Source organism: Equus caballus, chromosome 15 (genome assembly GCF_041296265.1).
Source record: "Equus caballus isolate H_3958 breed thoroughbred chromosome 15, TB-T2T, whole genome shotgun sequence".
Classification (NCBI taxonomy): Eukaryota; Metazoa; Chordata; class Mammalia; order Perissodactyla; family Equidae; genus Equus; species Equus caballus.
This window is the reverse complement of record NC_091698.1, coordinates 44,684,140-44,703,696: the sequence shown is the minus strand read 5'-3', so window position 1 is coordinate 44,703,696 and position 19,557 is coordinate 44,684,140. Positions and strand designations below refer to the sequence as shown.

Below are 19,557 nucleotides of genomic sequence, written 5' to 3'. Positions count from 1 at the left end.
TGTCACAGAATAAATAGAACTATGATTTAAGCTTTATAAGTTAAGTAGCTGATTTCATCTGCTTTTGATAGTCTAGTACATTTTCAACTGTTATTAAATACACTTTGCCTCTGGGAGGTTGGGACGTTAAAATTGCAAATCAAATCTTAAGGATATTTTTTCTCCCTGTTCCCTGTGGTCATTATGATGAGTCAGTTAACGTGGCCTAACCCATCGTCAGTCTAACAGTGGTATGGCTGCTGAGTTTTGAAATTGGAAAAACTGGGACTTGTTGCCTTGAGTTGGGCGTTTGTGGCAGAGTTTAGTAGCAGCCTTCTCCTTCAGCCTTGATTTGGGAAGTGTCCCAATACGCGCTGTTTGCATTGCAGCTGTGGGAAAGTCCACCTTTGTGAAGTTACTCATGAAAACGTACCCAGAGTGGCACATAGCTACAGAACCTGTAGCAACATGGCAGAATATCCAGGCTGTTGGCACCCAAAAAGTAAGTTTTCAGTTGTGGGGGGTAGTTGGCAGGGCATGGGTGAATAAACTAATTGTAATAATCTAATTTGCTCTGAGTAGGTGAAGTAGCCCAGTTTGTCTCCTTCTTAAAATGCCTGCATTCCAGAAAACAGACCACATACACCAGAGAGGATATGACTTGTTTGAATATGTTTAGTTTTTATTTTTGTGGTTTTTACATGTCTACATAAGTGACCGCCTCTGTTCTTTGTGGTTTCCCTAAGCATGTCCAGCCATCCTGGCTTTGAAGATTAATTTTGTCATTCTTACCCTTAAGTATGTTACTGAAGCTGAGTATCAGGATTAATAGTTAATTACAGTGATTTTAACTTATTTATGAAGTCTTAGGAATTAGAAGGGACCTTAGAGAGCCTCTTGTCACACTTTGAGTCAATGCAGAAATAATAGCTAACATTTATAAAGTACATACTATGGGCCAGACATTATACTATGCCAAGCACTGTACATTTCACCTGTGCCTCGTGCCTTAGGCCCTGGTGTTAGGTCTACTGCTTTGGGAAGGGCCATAGTGTTGTTTTCAACACCAGCCACATCCGTGTGAGTAGGGAAGGACCAGTTTGGACATGAACCTTAGAGGGAGTGGAGAGAGTGGCAGCACCATACCTCAATCTCGGCATACTTCTCCTGCAGCCACTGAGAACATTCACTGAGTGGCTCGTTCTGGTTTTTAACAACTCTAATTGTTAGAAAGTTCTTGTATGAGCCACTTTGCATCCCTGTGACTCTGGCTCATTGATTCAATTTCTGCCTCTTAAGTCTTTTAACTTTTCCACGTGGCAGCCTTTCCTGTAGTTGAAGGCAATGATTTTCCTGCTCTTTCTCCCTATTAAGTCTTCTCTGTTTCAAGCCAAGCACCATTTTCCTCCAGACTGTGTTTCAGTCTGGAGTAACTTTGTCTAGGTGAGGAGCTCCAGTTTGATAGTTTTCCACTTAGAATTCACTGAGAGTAGGACTCAGAGATGAACTGGACATTCTGTCTGTATGTAGTCTTAAACGGTACAGAGTATCATAGAACTAGTTCTGGGTTCCATTTTTCTGTTATTCCAACGCAGAATTGTGTTGCCTTTTTTGGCAGGCACATCATGCTTATTGAGGATATTTGTTTTTTAAATTGTTTATATGTATGTATGTGTGGGAGTATTCGTGAAATTAACTTTTCCATTTAGAAAACAAATTATGTGTCTTTTTCTGAGTATGCCATAGGTTACCTGCTGTGGGGATTTAAAAATATGTCCACAAATTGTTTGATACTCTTTCCTTCAAGAGCTGGACCTTAGTTCTCCCCTTGAGTGTGGGCTGGACTTAGTGACTTACTTCTAATGAATAGAATGTAGCAGGGATGACAGAGTGTGACTTTCTGGGGTAGGTCATGAAAGACATTGTGTCTTCCATCTTGTTCTCTCTCAATCACTTTGGGCTCTGGGGATGCCAGCTGCCACGTCGTGAAGCATCCCCTGTCTGTGAAGAGGCCCACGCAGCAAGGAACTGAGTCCTCCTGCCAACAAGTATGTGAGTGAGTCTTCTTGGAAGTGGATCCTTCAGCCCCAGTCAAGTCTGCCTTTGATGTTAAAGTTTAAAAAGACCTCTCACAGCCCAAGATTATAAAAACGTGTACCTACATTTCTTTCTCTTGCTTTTACTTAGTTTTACTTTTTTGTGCAACTTTAAAAATTATAGAAGTCTAGTTTTCCCCAAATATTTACTTGTCCCAGTAGTATCATTGTTAGTTTATTCCTGAATGGTTATATGTTTTGTTGTTGTTGTGACTGGCATCTGTTTTCCCATCATCTTTTTCGAACTGCTTACAGTCAAGCATTACCTAATGACATTTTGGTCAGTGAGGGACTGTATGTACATTGGTGGTCCCATAAGGTTAGTGCCACATAGCCTGGGTGTGTAGTAGGCTATACCATCTAGGTTTGTGTAAGTGCACTCTATGATGGTTGCACAACAATGAAATCACTTAACAATGGATTCTCAGAACGTATCTCCGTCATTAAGCAATGCATGACTGTATTGCTGTTTTTTAAAAATGCAGTTGATTTTTGTATTTGTTTTGTGTGACTTAATTCTCATATTAATTTTTATTTTTGCTTTATTTGAGGTTTAGAAAATAATAGTTTTCTCTAAATACTAATCATTTGTAAGAGTTTTCCAATATTCATACCTCATTTCTATTTTCTTGTTTCCTTTCATTGGATAGAAGTTCCAGAACAATACTAAATAATAGCAATGATGGTAGTCACCCTTATCTTGTTTTGTCTTTAATGAAATTACCTCTGTTGTATCACTGTTAAGTTCTGTGATTGTTACTCATTTCAATAGACCATGTGGAGGAAGTACCCTTCTATTACTAGGATATTAACTATTTTTTTCAGGATGAATTGTTGAATTTTCATCAAAAGCCTTTTTAGCATCTAGTGAGATAACCGTGGGGTTTTTCTTTTTTAATCTCTTCGTATTAGTTATAGATGTGATGATGGTACCATCTTCACATCCCCAGAGTGAACCCTCTGGTCATGGTGTACTGTTCTACTGATTTGCTAATATGTTGTTTGGAATTTTGCATGTATATTGATGTTTAATTGGTATTACTATTTGTGTGTACAGTTTTTGACAGGTTTTACCATCAGGGTTGTGAAAATGAAGTGAGAAGCTTTGCATTGTTTTTAGCATAGGAACTATCTATTCCTTGAAGGTATGATAGAAATCATTTTTGAAATTATATGTATTCAGTGATATTTGGGGGAATAGTTATTGGGCAAGTGCTTCTTTTTCAATTATTATTCAGGGTTTTTTTTTAACCTCCTTGAGTCAATTTTGATCATTTTGTTTTCTTAGAAAATTGCCCTTTTTTGAGATTTTTCAAATTTAATAGTGTAAAATTAGTATGTTTCCTTTTATACTTTAAACTCTTCTGTATCCAGAAGTGTTGTAGCTTTTGTCTGATATTGTTTATTTGTGTGACTATTTTGGGAGGGGTAGATTTGATAGATGATTTTCTATTTATTTCACCTTTTTTTTTTTTTGAGGAAGATTAGCCCTGAGCTGACATCTGCTGCCAATCCTCCTCATTTTTGTGAGGAAGATTGGCCCTGAGCTAACATCCATGCCTATCTTCCTCTACTTTATATATGGGACACCTACCACAACATGGCTTGGGAAGCAGTGTGTAGGTCCGCACCCAGGATCCAAACTAGTGAACCCTGGGCCACCAAAGTGGTACTTGCAAACTTAACCGCTGTGCCACTGGGCTGGCCCCTGTCCTTTTTTAAAAGACCCAATTAATGGATTTTATTTTTTAATTCTATGAGAGCTTGCATTCTAATTCATTAATTTTTGCCTTTAAATTTGTTCCTTTCTTTCTCAGAATTTCTTTGCATTTTTAAAGCTCTTTAAATTGAATGATTAGGTTGTGTATTTTCTGTTTTTTTCTGCCTTAATAATAGAAGAATTTGCACCTGGAAATTTTCTTTGTGGGATAAATTTTGGCCCTATCTTCTAGATTTTGACAGATTTTAACTGAAATTTCTAAAGAGTTTGTAACTGTAGGTTTGATTTATTCTTTGCCCAAAAATTATTTTTAAGGTATTTTACATTTTCTGAGTAGATTTTGTGCATGCTTTATTTTGTTATGGTCAGACAATGTGGCTTAGCAGTTTCTAATGGGGGAACTTACTGAGGTTTTCTTCATGGCTTATGTATGATCAATTTTTTTGTATGATCAATTTTGGTAAAAGTGCCATGGATTTTTCAGAAGCATATGTATTATCTGTAAGGTATGGAGTTTGATGTGACATTTTATAAATTCTAAGATGCCATTGATTGTATGATGTATAATTTAATAACACTTCTAAGGAATAATTAAAATGTCTTTTAATTTTAACTTATAAACATTGTAAGATGTATCTCAGTTTCAAATATATGAAAACAATAATGATTTAGGGTCTTATCCTCCAAGTTCTCATTTTTGGGGTCTACTTCTTATGTTAAATTCTGAGAGAAGCCTGTTAAAGTTTTGTGCTTGTATTGTGTTTTGTCCGTTTCTCCTTGTATTTTTAATTGGTTTTGCTCTATTTTTATATATCTCAATGCCTTGTTATTCCGCATAAAAAGGTTCATGACTTCTTTGTGGCATCTTTATTGGGTTATTAGTATAAAAAATTCTCTTGTAGCGTTTAATGCTCTTTTTTTAATGCAGTTTTGCCGCCTATATTTCCTTTTTATTTGCGTCTCCCTGATGGATTTTGCGTTCATTTCTCTTCAATTATGTCTTCTTGTTTTAGGTGTTTCTCTTATGAACACGATTTTTAGTTTTTCCCCAATCTGAGAGTTTGCCTTTCCTGGGAATTTTTCTCTTTTATGATTATGTTTAATTTACGCCTGCCACCTTATTTTGTGCTTTTATCTCCTTTTTTTTCTTTTTGCTATATTTACATTTTTCTTTCATTTTTCTCCTTCATTCATACTGGAAATTCACTATTTTTTATTCTACCGGTGGAAACATTTAAGTTAAAAATACATATGTTTAAACCTGCCTATCAATGTTAATGGAGTCTCTGTGAAAGAAAAAAAAACCCAACTCTACTACTTTTTTATTACCGTCTTCTCCAGATTCTATCCCCCAGATATATTGAAGTCATCTGAGATTGTGTAGATCCAGAATGTTTTTACATTGTGAAATTTCTCCTTTAACAATAGGAATTGGCATTAAACTTCATAACCACATTGATAACAGTTACTTTATACTTAACTCTGTTCTACTGGTTGATCACTGACCACTGTTTTCTCATTACCACATCTTCCCATTTCTTAACTCTTTATTTTGATTATTTTTTTCAGTTGGTTGAAATATATTTTAGAGAATTTTTTTTTAGAAAGGGTATGTGGGTGTTGTAATTTCTGAGTGATTGCTTGTCTAAAAATGTCTTTCTTTTGCTCCAGAATGTAAAAAGTAGTTTCTGTGCTAGAGAAGGCTCTGATCCTTTTGTCCCCCCCAAAATAAGTAATTCGTGTTTTTCTCCCCACTAGGTTTTTGTGTCATTTTTATGAATTGTTGACGTTTTACCAGGATAGGTCCAGTTGTGGGTACCTCTGTGTGTGTGTGTGTGTGTAAAAGCTGTATATGTAAATATATAAAAAATCTTCTCTGGTACTCAGTGAAGTTCTCTGGTGGAAAGTCTCATGTCTCAGAGATTTTCTTCAACTTTTTCTTTGATTTTAGCTTCTTTTTCATCTGATCAGTTCCTTCTAACTATAATTCCTACTGTACCATGGTTTCAAACTTTATTTCTGTTCTTAAATACCTAGAGGTACTACATGTTTCTCTTAAACAGTGATTCTCAGTGATGGTGAAATTTGCTGAGAGGGAGACGTATCTTACAAGTCGTGGTCTTCCTCTGCTCCCCTCTTTTTTTGTTGGGGGTGGCATTTCACTTCTGTGTATTGGACTCTTGTCACATAAGAATGAAAATTGTTTCCTTGGTTGGGTAGCTTTGTCTAAGCTGTGGGTACTGTGAAGTTACAGATCATTCTAACCCCTATTTGAGAAGTTGTTTGATACAAAATTGTGTTAATTTCTGTGAGGTGAAACACAAGTGACATTACATCTTGATGTGTCTCTCCAGAGTAAAGAAAGAAAAAGCAAAAAATTACCCTACCACTATATTACAATGTATATTGGATCTCCTCATTGTAGCCTGCATGTCTTTTCATTTCTTTCTTAATTTTCTGCTTTTTTTTCTTGTTTAGGAAGAATTTCTTGAGCTGATATCATATGTGACATTCACTAAATAGGTTGACTGCAGTGTACGGTCTGCTGGTTATTCTCTTCAGTGGGGGTTTTGTTTTGGCAATTCCATTTTCCCTTCTAAGAATGTTCTTTTCATATTGCTCCTTTTTTATGATAGCCTGTTCTTATCAATGTGGCAATCTCTTGAATCTCATTGAGACTTTTCCGTTTTCTCCTGTTTCTGACTACAACCTTGTCTCCTAAGAGGGTGCTTGTCCAGAGCACGTGGATTGGTCCTCTCCTTTTAAATTGCTGAATATTTTTATATCCAATGATTGTCCCTCTGTTTGTGTATATGTTTGAAGGGGTGTTTGCATTTGTTCTGTAGCTAAGATGGGTTCTTTCAGAAGTGATGCAGGCCTCTGTACAGTTTTTGTTCTGGAACAGTCTCCCTTTGGTAGCCCAGAGCCTGCTGGTGGAATAGCCCCCGCGCAGTCGACCTAGTACATTCGCCAGCACAGCACCCCACTCTATTCAACAGGGTTCCATACAGTCTCAGAACTAAGCTACACACCAAGGGCTCCACCGTCTCTAGTGACACCGTCAGATACTCGAGGAGATTCAAATTTGTCCGCCTGCTTCTACCTCCGCTCTCAGCCAGGAGCCATCTGTGAGGCTGGTGTGTGTTTGTGGTTTGGGGGATTGGAAGGAGGGAAATCATTTGGTGATCCACTCTGCTCTACTCATTGCTCCTGCTGAAGCCTCCCAAAGGGCCGGGACCCTTCTTGAGAATCTAGGGGTGATGTTGAGCCAAATTGTACCACTTGTTACCTAACTTTTCCCCCTCCTTTATCTTTGTCTCCACCTGAAATGCTTTCTTAATCCCCATTTCCACCTGTGGAAATTCCACATATCGTTCACTTCCCAGCTTAATGCTACCTTATTCCAGAAACTTCCTCAGATTTCCTCTACCGTATGTGGTAACCCCTTCATCACAAGTTCTGCCTTGTATTCTAGCTCTTTATATCCTTTTCACTCCCTTTCAAGGAGCATCGTGAGCTCCTTGAGTTTGGGAGCTGTGTCTTGCTTGCCTTTATATGAAGTATTAGAATGAGGAAGTTAGAGAAAGCCAGGTTTGAATCTGCATTCAATACTTACTCGCCATGAGACTTTGGGCAAGTAAGTTACTTAACCTTTCTGAGTGGATTTTCTCCTCAGGAAAATGGGCATAACAGTGGTACCCATCTCATAAAGCTGTTTTGAAGATTAAATGAGATAACATAGCATAGTGAACGTTGAAATAAATCTTAGTTTTGTCTTCTGTCCTCTTTACAGCACCCAGCCCATGTAGGCCTCATCCACACAAGCCTTCCGTTAGTGGGGACTGAGTGAATGCAGATCCAAAGTGCTTTGTGCAAAACTCCCTTTGGCCAGGAGTAAGTGGCAGAGCCCAGGAGAGAATCCAGGGTTCATGAGTATCCCACACGTGTTCCCACCCACACGGGCCGAGTAAGTGGGTCTTCAAACGCCTTTCATAAAATCTCTGGAAAGGAGGAGGAAGGTTTCTTTAACAAATCATAGCCCTTCTATGAGAGAGAGAACTCTGGTTGGTTGGTTGGGTTTTCAGATAATCAGTTGCTTTTTTGTCTGGGTTGAGGTTTTATAAAGAAATAGCCACAAATGGAAGATCAAAAGAGAGACAGCGCAGTGTTACAGTGGAAAGATTGGATTCCAGATAGAGTTCTAGGTGGTTGTTGATTGTTAACTCCTCCTCAGACCGACTCCTCAAACCCAGCAATCAGCGAATGCGCTAATTCTGTGTGTGGTTCGTCCTCTGCTCCTCTCTGGTATGTTAAAGGTGGCGTGTCATCTCCCTCTGTCATATTCTTATCTTACAAGGTCAGAAATCCCTTCCTTGATGATGTGGTTTCGACTAAGTGGGGGATGTGACTCTATCTTTTTAGTGGAAGGAAACTTTTTAATTGCTTCCCTCATTGATTATTAAACCTGTGGGGGAGGGGGAGAGGTAAACACCATGAAATAAATATGCCTTCTAGGAAATTCTCCTCTTTTGTAATTTCCCCATAGGCCTGCACTACCCAAAGTCTTGGAAACTTGCTGGATATGATGTACCAGGAGCCAGCACGATGGTCCTACATGTTCCAGACATTTTCTTTTATGAGCCGCCTGAAAATACAGTTGGAGCCCCTCCCTGAGAAACTCTTACAGGCCGGGAAGGCTGTCCAGATCTTTGAGAGGTCTGTGTACAGTGACAGGTAAGACCCGGAGCCCTCCCCAGACACAGGCCCCCATGCTCCGCACTGCTTGTTTTCTCTCTGGTGAAAATTGTACTTTGAAAATTTCCCTTCTTTGTAAGAACAATGCTACACAGATTTGTTCGGACTTATAATTTCACAGAGTTACCGTATATATCAAGAAAGGAAATTGTGTTTTTCATAAACTGAATGCATTTAATTTCCCTCATTGCCACTGATTATGTTTTCTTATTCTTTTCTGGCATAGAGGCAAGCTGGTAGCTACCTACTACAACCGTTACATGCAGGAAGGCAGAATACACACTTAAGTAGCAGCATATATTCTAGGAAACCAAATGAATCAGTGGTTGGGTTATCACCTTGAAGAAAAAAACAGGGGGAATTACAATTTGCATTTCTAAAATGACGTGAGAAATACATTAATCCTTTTTTTATTCTTCAAGAAAGGATTTCTGAGTAGAAGTAGCACATTTGTGAAACTGGCTTCTGTCTTGGATTTAAGAATCCTTTTTCGACCCCTTATTATGTGACAGGGCTTATGCTGGCCAAAGTCTGTAATGGACATCCAGTGCTGATGTCAGGTCAAGGGAGGGCATCATCTTGACCCCTGAGAGGGTGATGTGGAGTCACCTTGAATGAAGCCTAGCAGCTAGCTCGGGAATTCCGCCGGTGGTTCCAGAGGAACTAGTCTGTCTAGGCTCCGGAGTCCCTGGCTCTGCTGCAAGAACAGGCTGTGACTTGTGTTTAAGCCGTTTGGAGACGAAGTGAGGGTGCCTGGCTCTGGACACTCCTGAGAGCTTTTTTATCTGAAGGCTATGAATGCCTTGTGTCACTGTGAAGTGGTGGCTCAAAGCATGACAGTCTATCTTAGCCCCTTTGAGTTATCAAAATGGAAAATGCTGCGTTTTCATTGTCCATTCACTTCTGAAGACACTAAGTTGGGTACCCATTAATTCCAAATTAGACAAACTAGTTCTGCTTCTTAGTGCTCCCATAAAGCCTCCTAGAGGAAAAAAATAAGGGTACGTTTATACGTGTGTGATTTTTTTTTTTAACATTACCTAGAAATCACGCAAGATATGTAAAACAAACCCTATGGGCTGCGCATTCCTTCTCTATGTGCCCCAAGAGAGAGCCTACTCTTTATAAAAGCTAACTATGAATTATGAATGGTTGGGCTATAGATTTGGGTTTTTTTTCAACTGTTGGATATACTACTCCCTATTTTCCTCTCTCCTCTCCCAAGCCATCCCTCTTAGACTAGGAAAGTGACTTGCTGTAACCACCTGGGTTGCTTGGAAACATATTAACTGTTGGTCTTTGGATTTCCAGCCCTTTAGTAAGGTAGGCATGTGAGTGACCCCTCAGAAATAGAAATACTTTCTTTAGAAGCTGCAAGATCTTAACACTTACTTGTAAAGGAAGAGATGAGAATTGATTACTCTGTAGGCAGGTACCACATTCTACATGTTTTCTTCAGAGGGGCATTTTTGAGACAGAAAGGATAACTAATTACACATTCTCATCCTGAAGGTAATTGAAAGCCTTTCCAGTCTTTTAAAAATTCATTCATTCATTTGTTGGCTCAGCACAGATTTATTGAATGCCACCTGTGTTCAGGCACCAGGCTGGGTCTGGGGGCTGCAGCAGTAAGCAGAGCAGACCCAGGCCCTGCCTTCATGGTGAAATCAGCCTAACAGGGGACTCTGAGATTGCACATGTGCTCGTGTGTGTTTTTTGTGTTCCAAAGGAGGAGCGCAGGTAGGTTGGGAGAGTGAGTAACAGGGAGGAAGAAATCTAAATCTTTTCTCTTTAAATTAAAGAAAACAATAGCATGTGGTTTTAGGGCAGGGACCCTGATGCCCAAGTCCTTAAGCTCGTTCCTCTCTGTAGCCCCTGTACTCAGACTGCAGTAGTTCGCTCCCCTTAGCTCTCAGCACCACACTCTTCTGCTCCCTCTCCCCAGCAGCACCAGCCTGGGAGAAATAAAGAAATACTTATCCTCAAAAAAGGGGAGGGCTCCTTTTATGGGACTTATTAGCAGATGTTTAATTTTTCTTTATAAGATTTAATTTCCATATTGCCTGTGAAGAAGCTAAAAACATTTTTCAGAACTTGAGTTACAAAAGTCACCTTTTTTTCCTTTGTTGCCATCGCCTAGACTATAGCTAAATCATTCCAGACTGGGAGAGTTGACTACTGGCGCTCCCAAATTGGTCTTTTCATAGCCTAGCAAAAAAGTAGTTATAATAACAACTAAGATGTCTTGAATACTGTGTGCCAGTCACTCTTCTAAGCACCGTGTGAGGATTATGTACCATTCTCATAATGACTCTATGAGTTAGGTTCCTCTGTTATCTCTTTTACAGAGGAAGAAACAGGCAGAGATGGTTTGATGACTTGCCCATGGTGACACAGCTAGTGAATTTCGGAGCCAGGTTCAGACTCAGGAATGTGACTCTGCAACCCATTCTCTTAATTGCAACACTTGTAGCCTCGGATGTGTACTTCCCTGAGCCATTTGTACACAAGGATTCTGAATTTCATTTTCCCAGAGCTAGCTAGTTGCTGAGCGTTGCCTTAGAAACTGGAGTTCATTGTTTAGGATGTAAATTGTGTTTTGTATTAAGATGCCTGAGGTTTGAGAGCAGAATTGACCCTTCTGAAGTAAGGGTTTCTGCTTAGCTCCAATTTCCTATTTACCAGATGCTCCTTTAGTTGTGGACGTAAGCAGGGGGCAAAGCTAGTTTGATTTTTAGATTTCGCTTTCTTGTATCTGGATTGGAAGCTCAGCAGCAGAGGAAACGAGTAAATAAGAGCCCATGTGTGCTTTGGAGGAGAGTCTGCTTACTTGGTAATATTGCAGTCAGTAGGAAGTGCGCTTCCTGCTCCAGAGGTGACACCTCTTAAATGCAGTTCCTTCTTCACTTCTCAACTAGACGAAAGGCTGGCTTAGCAGCCTGGAGACTCAGAAGCCCTCAGTCCTTAAATGAAATGTGGTGGGTGCTTTACACTAGATTGTTTTTTTGCTTAGGGGCTTGCTACAATAATAATAAGGAAATCTCAAAAGTTTGAGTTTACTTGCACCATTTGCTGTATGTTCTGACTGGTTTCCAGAGGGAAGGTTGTTAGGGACCACTGATACTCTCTTCCAGGGCCCCTTTTCTTCCAGTGGAGTAATCCATCTGGAGAGCTGTGATTTGGACCTCTAAAGGCTAGATGCTATTTCATACCTTAGTGTTGAGCAAGGAAGGAGATAATAGGTTAAGAATTCAGATTTTTTACAGATTTATGAGGAGCTAGAAAGATTAAGTGGTTTGAATAGACATGGAACAAGTTGGTTATTGATTTGTCTGCTTCTCTTTCTCTTTTGCCTTTCACTCCATTTCTCATTTTTCTCCCCTCCCCCATCCCACTTACATTTCCAACCAGGTATATCTTTGCAAAGAATCTTTTTGAAAATGGTTCCCTCAGTGACATCGAATGGCATATCTATCAGGAGTGGCATTCTTTTCTCCTGCAGGAGTTTGCCAGCCGGCTCAGATTACATGGCTTCATCTACCTCCGGGCCACTCCCCAGGTAACACAGAACCTAAAGCTTTAGGCTTTAGGGCCATATTAAACTTAAGAGGTGATGTTCTCCAAGTCCCTGATTTTCTGGTTGGAGAAATTAGATTGCGGGTATTATCTGAAGCACAGAGAGTCATGGGTAAACAGCATCCCATTCTACCACTGAGCACCCATTTCCCATAGGTGTTCTGCAGCAGAAGGCTAAAGCAATTGACTATTCGTAGAAAGGGTTCCTCCTAATGTAGCAACAATAGAGAGAAAATTGGGTGTTGTCTTATCACCCAGGGTTGGCAGGTTGGACCCTCTGACCAGGTAACCATAATCAGTTGTCTCAGCTTTTCCTTCCCTCTAAGTGGGTCATCAGAGTCTGTGGTGGTCTTGATGGTTTCCTGAATAGGATGTAGAGAGGAAGAGATGGAGGGTTTCCTCACCTCATCCTGATACTGCCCTAATTTGTAACCTCCTTTTGAACCTTGAGAATGCCACTGGTAAGGCAGGAAGGACTACAGAAGTTGTATTCCAGGACTCTGACTTGGACCATGGAGCCATTCTAGCTCACAATAGGATGACGTCATGGCAGGAGCACTAAAGTCTCTGGAGACAGCAGTGGTCCCTGGCCTCTAGTGACAGGCAGTGACTGTGGGCAGCCCCTGGAAGCCTTTCTCCTGGAGGGGTCCTTGTCTGTCAAATCCGGTGGCTCAGTCGAGTGATCTCTAAGGACTCTTCTGGAGTACAATTCTGAGTTAAGGCAAGAGGTAATTTTTGAGAGATGTGTTGCTCTCAGGCTTTGAGACATATAGGTAGTGTACAGTCAAATGCCAGATATGCCACATAATCTTGGGAGGGAAAGCTCTCTTCAGTCCAGAGGCCGTGCTTTTTAGAGACAGGACTGAGCCTTGTGGACAGGAGGAAGCCTGAGAGCAGACCGGGTCAGAAAACAGGTGGGAGAGGCCCTGTCTGTTGCACAGGCTTGCAAGAGCTGGAGAAGAGAGGACTGGAAAGAAGGGCCTCACTTCAGGAAGGTGGCAGCCTGGAAAGAGGCCCTGGAGTGTGACTGGGACCAGATATCGGGCTCTTTGTGTCGGCAGTTTCTGGAGATTGTGACGCAGAAGCTAGGTCATGGGAGGAAATCAAGAGATTCCACAGAAATAAATAGGGTCTAAGGTTTAAAGTGAAACTCAACTAGAGATGCAGTGAAGCCAGAGGGCTGAGAACCTTCTGTGAAAAGAACCAAGCTGAAACTGGCTGGGTCACATTTATATGACTTCTTTCAGTAGTCTTCACTGCCTGGAGCAGGAATAGAAGAGGTAAATTAAGGAGGTGACCATCCTGTTGGGGTGGGAATTGGTGTTGGTGTAGGGGAAAAGGAGATCTCTGCCTAAGGGGATGGTTTGAAGTAGCTGAGTGTCGGGTTCAGGATGAGAGGAAAGTCTTGGTCCTCCAGAAGGCTCATGGCCTGGGCAAAAGTTGAAGGAGAGCTCCATGGACTTGAACTGAATGGAGACTATGGTTGGAATTTGAAGAGGTGGCATGTTTTCCAGTAGGAGTTGTGGGATGGATGGCTGAAAAAGCAGTAGGTTGAGGGGCTAAGCATAAGAAGAACTGAGAGTGCTGACCTGATCTTTTCCAAGAGAAGCAGAACTTCAGCGTAATCAGCTCAGTGCCGTGAAGGCAGTGTCGGCAATGAGGAAGTGGGTGGACTTGTTCCTGAGAGTGAAACAGGGTGCTGGGCTGGCTGTAGAGGCTTTGTTTCTGGGGAGCTGAGATCGAACTCAGACACTGGGACCCAGCAAGGGAAGCAAGAAAGTCTTCCTCACTTCTTTGTGCACCCGGAATGACTTTCTGAGAAGGGGACGATGATGACGGTGGTGGTGGTGATTATTACGGTGTGGCTGATACATCTTTTTTGAAGAAACTAATTGAGATATTTCAGCTAGGGTAGAATAAGGGGAGTTGAAGGATTTTTACAACTTAATGGTAGAAAAAGAAAAACTGCATATTCATTTTGAGATTGGATGGGGATTTTGGTGCTGTTTTGATGGCATTAGAGCTGGGGACTCAGGAATGCCGGTATCCTTCCCCTGAAGTCGCCCTGACTTCTTTTGTGAGATTCAAAGGTAACTATATCCAAGAGAAGAGCAGAACTGAAGTGAAAACATCTCTATGTAAAAAGCTATGCAAGTACCCAGTACTTCACTGCAGAGCCCTGGTAAATCTGGAGTTTAGAGCATGAGAGATGGACCTAAGTGGGCCCTTTTGCTCCTGTCCACCTACTCTCCTAAATTCTAAAAAGTGAGCAAGCCAATAACAAAGAAACATCAGAAAAGAAATGGCTGGGCCTCAGTGTCCCCACGCAGACCCATGGGATCAAGGAGAGAGAGTGCAGCCAACCAGTGTGCCTGACAGAGCCAGGCCCTGCCTGGGACCGTTTGCAGCTGAGACGGCATGCTGGAAATGCCTGGGAACAAATGGCACCTGAGTTTGGGGCTTGGGAAGCACAATGGCCAGACCCACCAGCAGTCACAGTCTCGTTGCTGTCTCTGATTCCAAGCAGTCTGAGCAGCAGCTCTTCCTAGGGGGAGGTAGGTGAAGGGGGCAGATAGGCAGAAGGGTCCCTCCCTGGCCGTTGCAGCTGCACTATCTTCCCTGTTCACATTCAGCTGTGTCCTGCCATGAGGACTGAGAGGAAGAGGGACCAGACTAAAACACTGTTTGCACAGAATTTTTTTAAAAAGAATTTGTTGTAGCTGTATCAGTAAAGCAAGAATCACGAATTATGCCAAATGCTTAAAATAGGAGTTTAGCTAGATTTCTAGGGGGAAGAAAAGTTTGCTCTGTTAAGTAAATTAATGGTCAAAAGGGAAATGTTAGCCTATTTTAATAGGAGAGACCTTAACATCAATGTTTGCCTGCCAGCAATGAATGAATAATTATAGCTTTTATAAAAAGAATTGCTCTGCCCTTGTGTATAATTGAAAATATATTTTCATTTTAAAAGTATGCATTTTCATTAATTCTGATAATATTTTTCTCTCAAGGAGGAAAATTAGGTAGCTTGGCTATGTTTAGAAATCCTGAAGCTACGTTGCTGGTGGCCATGTAAATTTGTTAGCCTCTAAGGAGGCAGTTTGGGAGTGTATATTAGCAAGTGCACATACCTTTTGACCTATTAATAATGCTCCTTGAAATTCACTCCATAAATATGCTCCCACTTGGGCATCATGGCTCATGTGCAAGGCAGCATTGTTTGTAATAGCAAATTATTGGAAACAACCCAAGTGGTCATCAGTAGGGACGAGTTGAATATATTATGCTCCATCCATGCACTGGAAAATTCTGAAGTCATGGAAGAGAATGAGAAAGTACTGTACTGATATGTAACAATCTCCAAGACATATTGTTAAGTGAAGAAAAACAAAAACAGAGTGTATGGTGGGACACCTTTTATATGTATGGTTAAAGAAAAAAAAGGTGGAGGTAAGAATGTGTGTATGTGTAGAATATTTCTGAAAGTACACAAAAAATTAATAACATTGGTTGTCAGTGGGGTGGAGAACTGGGTAGCTGGAAGTCAAGAGTTTAAAGCTGTGTGACTGGGGAGGTGGGGAATAAGGGGAAATGTCTTGAAGTCATCAGCAGTAAGGGTGGGGGTGTAGGAGCAGAAAGAAGGGGAAAAAAAGAGGCAGGTTCAGAGTGAAGGAAGTGGAAATGGAAAAGAGGAAGGTAGGAGAAGAAGGCAAATGGAGATAGACTAGTCAGAAATTAAAACACTGAATATATGTGACAAAAATTTATTGACCAACTACCCTGCCAGGCCTAGTACTCAACCCTGAACAAGACGGACTCTGGCCTGCCTCCTGGGTGTCCGCCAGGCACTGTGCCCTCAGAGCACCCTCTGCAGACCTCCCTGTGTCATCCGATTGAGCTGAAATGCCACTGGTGGTTTGTGTTTGCCCAGGGCGTAGCTCAACTCTCGGAGTGGTGCTCGGTACGCTGGTACCAGAGATAAAGGGGGAGCTCCTGCCTCTTCCAGGAATCGCCTCTCTGACTGCTGGAGCCCATGCTGCGCCCTCCCTTATCTGAACTGCTGCACTTAAGATCCACACCTCACAGTATAGCACTTGATTTGCTATTTTGCATATTTCGTTTTACTTATTATCTAACTAAATTATAGGCAGGGGACTTCATCTAACTTGGGACAATAATTGATTCAGGGGAAAGGGAGAAATGTGAGGGGTAAGTGCTAAAAGTATTAACCTATTAGATTTGTCTCTGTTCATCAATTTGAAAAGTTGGACATAAGATCATAAGTGAAATTTGCTTGTATGATTTCGTTTCCTTAGAGGAAAGATAGGATGAGAAGGAAACTGCAAGGACTCTGCATCTTTGGGAATACTGTGCACGACCTTTAGAAAGTTTTTAGGGTGCTTCAAAGAGGGAAGTCCTAAATCAGTGAGTTAATCCATCTGTTCTTCCCAGGAGAGATGACATTGAATAATGAAATATTTGCTGGGTGGAGAGAGGAAAGATGGAGTTCGGGCAAAACAAACACTTGGAGCAAACATTTTGAGGTGTGAAAGAGCTTGGTCTGTGCTGCAGACAGGAGGTCAGAGCCCACTGCTCTAGCAGTGAGCCCAGGGCGGGAGCTGAGGACGCCGAGATGCAGAGGGAGGAGGGGTGCCAGACCCTGGGAATGGCCTTGTGTGACAAGTAAAGGAGAAGATGACATTCTCTGAGCCACTCTGCTTCCAACGTTTCTACCAGGTGAAGGCAGAGTAGAATTATGCACACTCTGGAAGGAGGGTTAGTCTCATGTCACTTTTTTTCCTTTGACTTAATGCAGATTTTGCATTGTGCTCCAGAGTGAGTGTTTGATAGGAAGTGAAGGAGATATTTCAGATTACTTACCCTTTTGTAAATATGATGCTACTCAAACTTCCTTGAACCTTGGCTGATGGCTGTAGGCAGTAGAGACCCTGTGAAGTCTTTAAGCAAGGAGAGTAATGCCATTATATTGCAGTACTGTGGAAGGGTGGACTGAGGGGGACCAGCAGGAAGGAGAGAACAGCCTTGGCCAGGAACTTGATGTGCCTTACCTCTGAATCCTCACAGCGACCTGTGGGGCAAGGGGAAAATGAGGAACTGGAAGCCCACAAGATTGCGCTGCTAGCACATGGTGAAGACAGGAATTTAATCCTGGACTTTCTGGCTTTAAGGCCTACACTCTTTCCATTCACTTCACCGCCTCCAGGAGGCAGAGAGCCAGAAGGCTCTTGCCATAGTCCAGATGAGAGGTGATGAGGACCTGACTAGGGCAGAGGTGAGAGGGAGGCAAGGAGAGAAACAACTAGAGAGAGATTAAAGAGAATTTAGTGACTTCCTGGATGTGGTTGGGAGGAGGAAAAAAAGGGGTAACTTCAGGTTACCGGGGTGGATGATGTTTGCTATTAAGCTGTGATTGAATAAGAAAACAAGACAGCAGAAGCAAAGTCGTGGTTTACAGCGCTCAGGATAGACATCATGAGTGGGTCTGAGAGCCCCAAGACTGCCTTGTAACAGCCAAGATAACAAATGAGCTCCATGAGGCCCGGGAATTGTCTTTTAGGTGTGTTTGAAGAGACTGCACCAGAGGGCGAGGGAAGAGGAGAGAGGAATTGAGCTGACGTATCTCGAGCAGCTTCATGATCAGCACGAAGCCTGGCTCGTTCACAGGACAACCAAGTAAGCAGAGCAGAGAGCAGCGGCAGACAGAGGCCGCCTCCCACAGCCAGTGTTAAAGTGCAGGCACTTCAACGTGCAGCCCCATAAGAAGGTTCAGAATGTACTGGAAAAGTCAAGCATTATCCAGCTCAGAAACTTAATATTGGATATAATCTGTATATTCCAAGAGACTTTTTATGAGATTCTATTTCTGCAGCTTTTTTAACATTCCCCTAGATTGAACATGGTGATTGGTGATGGTGGTAGTTGGCTCAGGGTGAAGGGCTGAAAAATTTTAGAGAAATTGTCAGTTTACTAAGTTGACATTGCTAGTTTTGGCCTTTACTCCCTTCGGGCTTGGTCTGCTGTCCACTTAAAACGTTTGGGGCTCTGACCTTCAGTATCATTCTCAAGACTAAAGAGAAATTTCAGCCTTCCTCTTTCCAGCCGGCTTTATTGAATTCTTTTTTTAAACTGCTGTTTGTATGCAGTTTCATTGAGAAGTCACGTGACTTTAGATCTGTTCTCTGAATTACTAAGGCTTGGTGAGTATGTGAAGCTTGGCTCAGCTCTCTTTTTCCTGTTCCCTAAATGTTTGTGCTGCTTATAGGCTGCACTTTGAGACTCTGGTGAACATTCCTGTGCTGGTGTTGGACGTGAATAATGATTTTTCTGAAGTAACTAAACAAGAAGAACTCATGGGAAAGGTGAGGAGGACCTTAACTCCTGCTTTCTAATGGTTTTCCTTTATTGCACTTTTATCTCTGCTTCAAACTTCAGTGCCATGGACCTTGGGCTTTGCACCTCAGATTGCATTTCACACTCCAAAGCCTATGGGGCCTTGTACAAGTTACAAATAGAATCCCTATTCTCTAAAGTATTTTGGGCTAATAATTGTTACATAATTGACTTGTAATATGTGTTTCCCAGCTATCTTCCTCCTCTAAGGCATTCTAGAACTAGGGAACTGAGACTTCTGGATGCTATTCCCAGCTCTGCCACTTCATGCTGTATGACCCTGGGCAGGTCACGTTTCCTCTCCATACCTTTTTTCTCCTTGCTCACAGAAAACTCATGGGCTTGGCTACCTAGGCATTGTGGATATACTCTCGTATAGGCTACTGAAAATGTGAATTTGACTCTTGGTTTTTCTCTTTGCCACAGGTAAACACGTTTGTGAAAAATCTGTAACCAATACCGAGACATTCTGGCTGTGATCTGGGCTCCCTGACTTTCTGAAGCTAGAAAAGTACTGAGCCACACACTTTTCCCTCCCACTCCCATCTCCTTTTACCCCTGGAGTGCTCTCACACTCAGTTGTATGGCTTCTGTTATTCTTAGACTTGCCATTATCTTCTTTTATATCTCAAGGACTTGTGAAATAAAGTTTCGCTTATTTTGTTAGTCCAGTTCATTCATTTCACTGTGTGTCTGTCGGTGCCTGCTCTAAACCCCCCTCTAGACTAGGCTTTTCGCTTAAGAAGAGTCCTAGGTTTGTTGCTTCGTGATTTCTTCATCAGCTGGACTTCCCTCTGTGTTCACTCGTTCCCTCTGACACGCCAGGGCAGGAACTGCTCTCAGGACTCCTAACTGAGCCCTGCCATGGACATGAAGAAGGGAAGTGAAGTGGCTCAGGAGCAGATGGACGCCCAAGTGTGAGCCCACAGAGCTAGGAAATGGAGCCCGAACTCCAGGAAGCCCTTTTATCTCTTCCCGTCCAGCACTCTTGGTATGGGGGATGCGATGGGGATTTACACC

General features: G+C 41.9%; 1 protein-coding gene across 6 annotated transcripts in view; it reads left to right on the top strand.

The window, feature by feature from the left end:
• Positions 1-19,203, top strand: part of DGUOK (deoxyguanosine kinase) — a 28,994-nt gene extending 9,791 nt beyond the window's left edge. For 2 of the 6 annotated variants that reach the window (XM_001490901.4, XM_023618873.2), the window contains 6 exons: positions 369-481; positions 8,342-8,529; positions 11,962-12,109; positions 17,705-17,820; positions 18,410-18,506; positions 18,964-19,203. In XM_001490901.4, coding sequence (XP_001490951.1) covers positions 369-481; positions 8,342-8,529; positions 11,962-12,109; positions 17,705-17,820; positions 18,410-18,506; positions 18,964-18,990 — 689 coding nt within the window. In that variant the 3' untranslated portion in view covers positions 18,991-19,203. Of the gene's footprint in view, positions 1-368; positions 482-7,588; positions 7,763-8,341; positions 8,530-11,961; positions 12,110-17,704; positions 17,821-18,409; positions 18,507-18,963 lie in introns of all 6 variants that reach the window. The other 4 variants (XM_023618875.2, XM_023618876.2, XM_070236238.1 and 1 more) reach the window with 3 other exon arrangements.
• The last annotated feature ends 354 nt before the right edge of the window (positions 19,204-19,557 follow it).